Here is a 10,446-nt window from a genome sequence, read left to right as displayed (position 1 = left end):
ATTTATAAACCACAATTTCCATTTAAAAAAAAAATGCTCAAAGCCACGTTTATCCAACTATAATTGGATTTATAATTGGATCATTTCTTCATCCCTTTCAGTTTTGGAAGCTTCCCACTCTAGATGTGACTATATGCATATTTCTCAAATATAATTGTAGAGCATATTAAAATCCTATCTGAATGAAATCTACTCTCTAAATGTTTCTTATTGCTAATATTACTAGAAAGAGAGAAGTATTTCTCTGCAAACTACACATTGCTGAGACTCTGCAACAATGTGCCTATGTTCTGTGTTAACACTAAGGTGCTCTTCTTACTTCCATGTGTGCAAGGTGCCAAACTACCTCAGCTCAAATATATGGATATGCAAAATTAGCATAGAAGATTGCCCATCGTTAATGACAGGATTTGAGAGTTTGAAAATTTGTATGGAGCAGTACACATGCAGTCCATTACCCCAAACTTCCAAAGGCACACATTGTGTGTGTGTGTGTGTGTGTAATCCTTCATCCTTTCTCCCCTCCCCCACTTCATCTACCCATCCTTTAGTGCCCCCACCAAGCCTTAATCTTCCCCTTCAATAGCCACTCTAAGCAATCTCCTTCATCCTCAGTCATCCCCCTGTGTGTTTGTGCTTGTAAATGTGTAAAGATCCTTTCAACAACTCAAAGAGAAACAAAAATGTGGCTTTGAGTGACTGGATCATGGTTGCCTAGTTGCTTGCCAACTGATTTCAAAAATTGGTCGGTGAGAGATTTTATAGCATCAGCTTCCTCATACGGGAATGTGATGGACAATAGGAAGCAGATATGTGCTATGAAAAGATTTCTGAAAATACTTATTTATACACATCAAAGCATTTAAAGGTGAAAGAGAAAATTTCAAATTAGTACCAAGCAAACTGGTAAATTTGCTAATTTTTGTGATTTATGTAGTAATGACTGCTAACAAAATTATCATTCAGTTTAGTTTAGATGTAGTAGCATGGAACAGTGACTGAATTTTATTGTCTTCATAAGTGCATATATATTATGCAAACAGTATTTTTTTAGAGAAACAATTGACAACAATGTTAACACAGCTTAAATGTGACATGCATGATATTCTTAATGTATTGATTCATTTAGACTTTGTTCACTGGGACTACTCCTGCTTATATTTGTAAGACTTGCCATTAGTGATTTGACTTTGTGGGCATAGTAGTCCCTTAAATTGACTAATGGAACCTCTTTAATCCCATCACCAAAATCACAGCTTCTCATGGCATTTTCTAAATACCTTTGGCGCCTATAAAAATGAGAAAACTTATTGAATATCAGAGTTATGGGAAGCACTACAACCAGAATACCGGCAAGAATGCAAGCAGATGCAGTCAATTTACCAGCAATGGTCCCTGGGACAACATCCCCATATCCTACTGTGGTCATACTAACAGTAGCCCACCACCAGCAAGCAGGAATGGTAGCTAACCCATCATTTTCTTCTTTTTCAATGGTATAAGCCACTACTGAGAAAATAGAGATCCCCACAGAGAGGTAAAGTAACAGGAGTCCTACCTCTTTGTAGCTGTATTTTAAGGTTGCCCCAAGAGACCTAAGTCCAGTTGAATGCCTAGCAAGTTTTAAAATGCGGAAAATTCTCATTAATTTCAGGACTTGGGCTACTCTCCCTAAATTTGCTAAAGCTGGACTACTGTCCACAACCAAGTTGACAATTAGAGTGATGTAAAATGGAAGAATAGACATAAGGTCAATAAAATTTAATGGAAGTTTGAAAAATGTGGAGAATTCAGGTGCTACTGCAAATCTTACCACTAATTCAAAAGTAAACCAGGCTATACCAAAATGTTCTACAATTTCAAACCGCGGATCTTCTTCTGTGCTACCATTGCTGTGGACAATCTGAAAATCTGGCAAGCTATTGAGGCACATAGTTACAATAGATCCTAGAACTACTAATATCGAAAGGACGCTGAATATCCTGCTCATAACTGAGTAACCAGGATTGTCTAAGGCTAACCAAAGTTGTCTCCTGAAATTTCCAAATGGTTGTTTATCGAACTTAGAGGCATCGTGGTAAAATGCCAGAATCTCATCAAAGGAGGAGGTGGTGCTCTCCTGTTCGCTTTTTTCCTCCCACTGGTCTTGCTCCGGTTCCACTTTTCTTCCATGGTAGCTGTAACTGCAACATGAGTCGATGAAGAATTCATTTATTCCCCAGTATTCAATCTCTTGGCTGAAGGAAAAAACGCAGAGCTCTCCCATGACGTGAAGCTTGCCGGTATTGTAAAAATGTAATACATAAGGGAGAAGTTCGGGGTTTCTGTCGAAGTAAAACTCGTTTTTGGTGTCGTCATAATCATCGCAGAGTTCTAGAATGGCCTCTCTGGAATGGCAGCGCAGTAGCCTGCCCAGTCTAGTTTCTGGAAATCTCAGGAGAGTGTTGGATCTCAGCTTTTTCTTAAAACCCCCAACGTTGATGCTAATCTCACTGTCTTCAAATTCGACGTCGGACAATTGATTTAACCTTTGACCTGTCATAGTGATCTTCCAAATGTAGACCAGCAATTTGCCTAAAATGTAGAAGTAAATAGAAAAACATTAATATTAGGACATCTATAGTTAGTGACTTTTATTGTAGAATAAAATGTCACCTTACATAGTAGTAATTGACAGTCGATAATTCTGCAGCATTCTCATGGCCAAGAAAATTAAAGCAAGTATCATGAGTACAATCCAATTTTATAGATATAATAATTGACTAATTGTTCATATTTTATTAGAACCTTAACAATTTTCAAACTACAAATAGAGGTTTTACTTTTTCGCTATTTCCTTGTCGTTCTTTGTAGCAAAGTAAAGTTTCTTGGACAACATAAAAAGTACCGTAATATTCAAAATATTTAAATAGAATAAGGGGGATTCTTATACTCGTGCTGTATGGTAAGGCAAACATTATATGATATTCTGGAGCAGATACTGTTCTGCCCTTTATTCCTGTTACTTCTGTGAACACTGTGAACACTAGTCCTTGAATAACAGCTCTGTATGTCTCCAATAGTCACCATCGGTATCTGGAATAAGTGGATCGCTTCATTTAAAGTATAGAGCATGATTTCATACAGATCTGAAATGAATCGCTCACTATGAGTTTGTATGAGCTCACCTGTATCTGTCTTGTTCACCCGTATAAATGCGCACGTTTGTAAACAAGGTCAGTTTCTAGGACCATAGCTTTTTTTTACATTATATAGTGCAAAGCATGATAATTTCAGGAGGAAGATTTTTTTTTTCCAACCATCTTGCCTTCCCCTTACCTCCAACAAATGCATATACACAACATCGCCACCTTAATATAGAAACATTTCTAGCCTATTATTTCATGAAATAGCTGCTGGAACCAATCTACAGCCCTGGAGGGCATCCACCCGAGAAACTTCCCCCGGCACTTTCTCCTTTGCCTTTCTGCTCGTCCCATTCTCTCTAGAGAGGATGCTATGCACAGTACCTACCAGCGACATGTTCCTACCTCAGCTGGCTTCAGCTTTCAGATCCATGAAAGCTTTCTGTTTTTTTTTTTGTTAACGATGTTTTTAATTGCAGCCCCTTTGACTAGAGTACTTGCGAGTGCTTCTTTCGGCGGAGCAGCGAGTCAGTCAGTGAAGTGGGGTGGGAAGGAGCAGGAAGGCACCCATGGTGTTAGGAGGGACCGAGTTAGCCTTGCTGGCTGGCTGCCGGCGCCGTGGTGCTGAACGGACAGCTCCGTGCCGCCCAAGCCCCGAGGCTGAGCCCACCTTCCTGCAACATCTCCCAGAGCCACGCCAGGTCTGTATACCGCAGCCCCAGCCAACTCCTGGGTCCTCCTCGCCCTCTTTCTTCCACGGCGGGAATTCCCTTGCTAGCTCGGCTTGTTTTTCTTCCAGCTCGTGGAGCACGCAGAAGCTCCGCCTGGATGGATGCCCAGGTGCTGCCTGCTGTCAGTGTCAGAGCTGTTCAGGTTGCATTTCACCAGGGTCCTGGAGTAAAAGTGTCTGTGAGGAAAAGTTAAATCCAGATGCAGTAGATCACGCGAAATCCCCACGTCGGCTAGGAGGGAAGATATACAAAGACAGAGGTGTGAAATACAATTTCTAGGAAGGCAGGGGAAGACTAAACAGAAGCTGAGAGAAGGAAATGTCTGAGGTTTGACCTAACAGATGCAAGCTCTTATGTGATGCTTCTCTTCCCTTCCAGTTTTCACCAGGTCATGGCGTCCAATAATCATGACGGAAACGAGTTGGTTTTTTTTTTTTAAATTCTAACAGAATGCATTATATTTTACCTTATATTGACTTTCAGGGTTAAAGAGGGGAATGTTTTACGTTTTAAAGAGTTTTGATACTTGCCCTTGTATATGTATTGCAGTCCATAGAAAGATGGTAATCCCAGTTTGATGCCCTTCTTCCCTCTCTGTATTAAATCTGCTTAACCTTCCTGTACTCATGACTTTATGAATTACACGTAACTGCTTATTGTTGTCTTTAAATGAACTCATAGGCTGTGTTAAACCATTGTGCTGCCCATATTATACATCAGGGGTGGCCAACTCCCGTCCTTGAGAGCCACAAACAGGCTTGGTTTTCAGGATATGCCCAATGAATATGCACAAGATAGGTTTGTATGCACTACCCCTGCTATACATGATAGGGGTGTGTGTGTGTGTGTGTATATATATAGAGAGAGAGAGAGACTTCTGGACAAATGAGCAATATAAGGTAATAATATAAATAACATCACATCCAGAGATTCCTTGTAACCTGAGACTGAAGTAGTTTGAAGTGCCATCAGTGCTATTTGTAGTGGTTCTAATTTATTTATAATCCTGGCTGCCAGAAGCTCTATAACAAGACCAGAATCATTGTAATTCATAATATTCATTAAGAGGTTAAAGGATTTCTGCACATAAACTCCAATTTATGTGTGTAAATTGGCTTTTGAAAAATTATTGGGGGAGGAGGGCTGAGTGTGCAGGGAAAAGTGCACGTGTTCTCCCACCCTGAACACTGGAGGTAGGGGTTGCAGGGGAAGGAGTCAGGACAGAGAATGGATTTAGGCATATATTTTCAGTTTTAGATAGTAAATTAATAAACAAGTTTGAAAAATAAAAAATAAATTAAAAATATGCACAGAAATGTGTATGTGGAAGATTATTTTTCGGTGCACATGTGTGCTCATGTATTGGAGCCACATGCAAATTTTCAAAAAAGATTTATGGGCAGAAATTCCTTTGAAAATTAGGGCAGGCTCCTGAACATGTCCCTCTCTATAGTAATTATGATACCATGAGTCATTAAAACAGATATGGCGAACTCCAGTCCTCGAGTGCCACAGAAAGGCCAGGATATCTAAAATGAATATGCATGAGAAAAATTTGCAAGCACTGCCTCCATTGTATGCAAATCTATCTCATGCATATTCATTGTGGATATCCTGAAACCCTGGCCTGTTTGTGGCACTCGAGGACTGGAGTTTGCCAACATTGCATTAGAACATCACTGATGGACAAACTGGTGAAACTGGTCCTCAACTGGGCATGGGTCTGTCACAATATACAGACAGTTGTGCATCCATAAGCAAACTTATGCTGCTGGGAGCACACAAGCTTAAAATTAGATGCACAGATATGCATGTGTAGGCTCTTTCATAATATGCACGTGTATGTGTGTGCATGTTATAAAATTTCTGTGTCTCTGGGCACATGCTGACACGTGTATATGTGCACCTGTTTGAAAGATACCAACCCTTTGAGTGGCTTGATTTGATAATTTTGTAATTAACTTCTTTAATTTAGGGAGGGCTGTGGGTATGGCCTCAGTATCGATAACAGAGTGGATGGATACTTGCTCTGTTTCCTGGATGTTGCAGCATGGCATATATAGCACCTGAGCCCATCAATTCTATTTAAGCCCCATACAGTCATTTGCTTATCTAGCATTAAGCTCAACTAAATTTCAGACAACTTTATGTGACTTTCTTCTTTTTCAGAAAGCAGAGCAAAAATGGCAAAAGATAGCATTTAATTTTAGAGAGGCATCTGGTGATGTAACAGTTTTTCACTGATTTACTCTCATGTAGTTATTCCAGAATTCTATGCAGTCATCAATCATTTCTCTAGGATGTTATCCACAAATCATGCCCTCCTCTTGTTTGGTAGAGGTTAAGATTTGCAAGGTTCTTTCACTGCATGTCCAAGAACAGAAATAATATGCTAGGCCAAATTAGTCATAGATTCTTAACAGCCAGAAGTGTGTTGTTGACCACCAAATAGTTGCGGATTGCCATAAGTGATCTGTGGGCAGCTGTGGGACACCCACAATGTCTTCCGTTGTTTTCAATGAATTCTGCCCAAGGTGACATGGAGACGATAGGTGCTACTGAAACAGTGCATTATATTTGCCAGTGAAGACCTGAAAAATTGAGAAAAGACAACACCAATGTAAATAAGGTAATAAGTGAAAATAAAGAGCTAAATAAAATGAATGAATTAATCTCTGCTGGCTGTTAAATATTCTAGGGACCGGGCCAGCATTAGATATATTGTGGCCCAGGGCAAAAACTAAGACGTGGGCCTAGCCAGTGCCAGGTGGCCTGAATCTCTGCCTCAACCACATCACTCAGCTTTGCCAAGGGGTTCCCTTCTGGCACTGTGGTTCTGACCAATTGCTCTGCTTTGCTCCTTCTCCCTCCCCTAATCTAAAACTGGCCCTACCAAGGGCTGGGGAGTAAAACTGACTAAATTGGGAAAAAAGAAATAGAAGCAGTAACCATAGTTCCCTCTAAGCTGAGCACGTGAGCGATTGCTCATACATATTGGAGTGTCACTCACAGGTTTTACATGATCGCTCACGTACATTTTCTTTTGTGCTATATACAGAAATGCAACTCTAATACTGGCGCTCAAAAACTGTTGGTTTAAAAAAGTTGTTGCTCACACAAAAAAATTTGCACACACCTAATCACTCCTTGGAGGTAACATTGGCAGTAACTTATAAATAGCTGATTAATCACAGCTTCTCAGTTTAACTATCTGTTTGGAGATCTAGTCCTGCATCAGATACATAATAATACCAATATTTCAGTTCTGCATGATGGAACTGGACTGTGGTGCTCATTGAAGAGTGGTTGGTCCAGTAGTTAGAATAATGAACTGGGAATCAGTTCCAGGTCAAATCTTGCTTCTGCCACTGATGCTCATTATGACCTTGGGCAATTCATTTTATTTCCCATTGCCTCAGGGACCCATTTAGATTGTAAATTATTTTGGGAAGGGGACTCATTGTATCTGTATGCCATTTGAACTTAATAAATGCCAGAATAATAATATATGAGTACAGTTGTATCTTATAGCAAGCTCTTTGCTTCATTTGTAAACAGTTTTCCAAGACTGAACTCACTGTGATACTATGATGCCCATATAATCCATTTTATTTATATTTGTTGCACTGGTCTTGCAGTTGCACCATGTTTAAAATTTGCAACAAGAATATGATCTGTAATATTCAATTTATACCATGTAACTGATATTAAATAGCAAAATGTACAGTGTTTTTTTCTATGTGGCATTGACATACTTAATTTATTGGTTTAAGAAGCCATGTAAAGGCTTTGCCTACATATAATCTGGTTGTAAGTTATCTGTAAACCGGCACGATGTGCAAACGGTTGTCTGTATATAAAACTAAATAAATAAATAAATAAATAAATAAATAAATTAACTAACCTTCAGGTCTGCTCCTCTTAAGAGGTATGAGTAATAATGACTTACATGGCTTACAGTGTTCTGTTATGTTAGAGCTATGATATATGCTAAATACATTTTGGATGTACGCAGTTTTGCATATATACACACTTTTTCAAAATCCCATCTGTGTACATATGAATCCACCATGCGTATATGTATATATTTAAATACATTTGGGGCAAAGTGATACTAATGGGAAGACAACTGTATAAACTTCAGTAAGGCATCTGCATAGATGGGATTAATATGCAAAGTGATGTTTTGATAACAAGGATTGTAAATTATTATAAGATTCCATTGTAAGTTAAAATATTTAAATGTTTCCATTACAAAATTATTCAACAGCATCCTGGTTTAGAGAGAGTGAACTTTTAAGAAGGTAATGGTGACATTTTCCTGGATGGTATGTTTCTCTGATCACCTCTGCCCTGTGTGACAGTAGCTGTATAAGTCTGTTGAATCTGTCCAGCTCCTGCCCATCATATTTCAATTTCTTCTCAAGATCTGCTGCTTTCCTGTGTCTGTACACATGCAAATCTTAGAGTCTCTTCTCGGACACTTTAATGGCTAGCACACAAACACCTTCTTATCCAAAATGGGTTATAGTCATTCTAATACATTCCAGCAGTTGTCATTTATTTATTTTACTCAAGATATGAGGTGATCAAATTTACAGACAACACATAATTATTCCAAGTTGTTAAATCACAAGCAGATTGTGAAAAATTGCAGGAGGACCTTGTGAGACTGGAAGACTGGACATCCAAATGGCAGATGAAATTTAATGTGGACAAGTGCAAAGTGATGCACATGGGGAGAAGTAACCCACACTGTAATTACACAATGTTAGGCTCCATATTAGGAGTTACCACCCAGGAAAAGGATTTGGCCATTAGAGTGGACAATAAATTGAAATCCTTTGCTCGGTGTGCTGCAGCAGTCATAAAAAGCAAACAGTATGTTTGGAATTATTAGGAAAGGAATAGAGAATAAAATGGAGACTATTATAATGCTTCTATGCCACACCTGGAGTATTGTGTTCAGTTCTGGTCATCACATTTCAAAAAAGATAGTTGCATTGGAAAAGGTACAGAGAATAGTGACCAAAATGATAAAGGAGAGGCTAAAGCGGCTAGGGCTGTTCAACTTAGAGAGCAGACAGCTGAGGGGGGATATGAGAGAGGTCTATAAAATCCTGAGTGGAATAGAATGGGTAAATGTAAATCAGTTATTTAACTTTCAAAAATACAAAGACTAAGAGACACTCCATGAAGTTAGTTAAGTAGCACATTCAAAACAAATCAGAGAACATTCTTTTTCACTCATTGCACAATTAAAATCTGGAATTAATTGCTGGAGGATTAAGACAGTTAGCATAGCTGGGTTTAGAAAAAATTTGGACAAGATCCTGGAGAAGTCCATAAACTGTTATTACCTAAGTAGACTTAGGGGAATAGTCTCCATTAACTCCCTACTCTCTAACCTCCACCTTGCTTTAAACTCCTCCAAAACTGAACTCCTCATCATTTCAAATCACCCTGACCGGACGCCACCATCTGCTTGTGACCTCACCCTTCCCTCAAATGCTTTTCCCTACTTCGTGCGAGATCTCGGTGTCTCCCTAGACCACCAACTAAACTTCAAAACCCACATTAACACAATCATAAAGGGAGGATTTTTCAAGCTCCATATCCTCAAAAAACTTAAACCCCTACTCCATGCGCAAGACTTCCACAGTCCTACAAGCGACAATGTTATAAAAAAATGGATTACTGCAATTCCTTGCTTCTAGGCCTTCCCTACTCTACTATTAGACCCCTGCAAATGTTACAGAATACTATGGCAAGAATCCTTACAAATACACGCAAAGCTGACCACATCACCCCTATTCTTAAGGATCTCCATTGACTTCCCATCTCCTCCAGCATCAGATACAAAACCCTGACCATTATTCACAACTCCTTGCACAACCACAATCACTCCTGGCTTGAGGATGCTCTTCGATTCCGCTCCTCCAATCGTTCTACTAGAACCGCACTTTCAGGAACCCTCTACACCCCTTCCCTTAAATGTGCTCACCACACTTCCACCAGAGAAAGAGCCCCATCCACTGGAGGCCCTCCCTCTGGAACATTATGCCACTTGAGCTCCCACTAGAACCATGCATTCAGAAATTCAAAACAGGGGTTAAAACATGGCTCTTTAAAATGGCCTATCCTGATCCGGATCCTACGTAGTCCCCCTGCTCCCTCTACTCCTTCAGAGAAAGAGCCCTTGTCATTAAAGTACTCATAGCCTTCTCCTTTATTCCTTTAATTATACTCTGTTTTGTCTCCCATTTCTCTGCACCTCCTTATATACCCCCATTTATACCCCATTCCCCCTTCCCCTGTCCTTATACCCTACCTTTTTCCCTATAGTAACCCTTTTATTTTACCCCCTCCGCTATCCTTTAACCCTTACTTTTCCCTATAAAAACCCTGCTAGTCTATACATAGTTGCCTTTCTGAATGTATAATTTGTAATGTCATATATAGTGTCTCCTGTATGTACTAGTTAAAGATAATGTATATTACTGTATATAATACTTTTTGTTATTATTGTATATAATACTTTTTGGAGTGTATAATTTATATAAGGTTATCCACAGTGTATAAGGTCATAT

The 10,446-nt window shown here is 39.3% G+C and overlaps 1 protein-coding gene across 1 annotated transcript; it reads right to left on the bottom strand.

Moving 5' to 3' along the window:
* Positions 1 to 1,108: 1,108 nt before the first annotated feature.
* Positions 1,109 to 2,562, bottom strand: KCNS2 (potassium voltage-gated channel modifier subfamily S member 2). Its single transcript, XM_029592713.1, has one exon. The coding sequence runs from the start codon at positions 2,540 to 2,542 to the stop codon at positions 1,109 to 1,111; it is 1,434 nt and encodes a 477-aa protein (XP_029448573.1). The 5' UTR covers positions 2,543 to 2,562.
* Between the last annotated feature and the right edge of the window lie 7,884 nt (positions 2,563 to 10,446).

This window comes from Rhinatrema bivittatum, chromosome 2 (genome assembly GCF_901001135.1).
Source record: "Rhinatrema bivittatum chromosome 2, aRhiBiv1.1, whole genome shotgun sequence".
Lineage (NCBI taxonomy): Eukaryota > Metazoa > Chordata > Amphibia > Gymnophiona > Rhinatrematidae > Rhinatrema > Rhinatrema bivittatum.
This window is presented reverse-complemented; position numbering and strand designations above follow the sequence as displayed.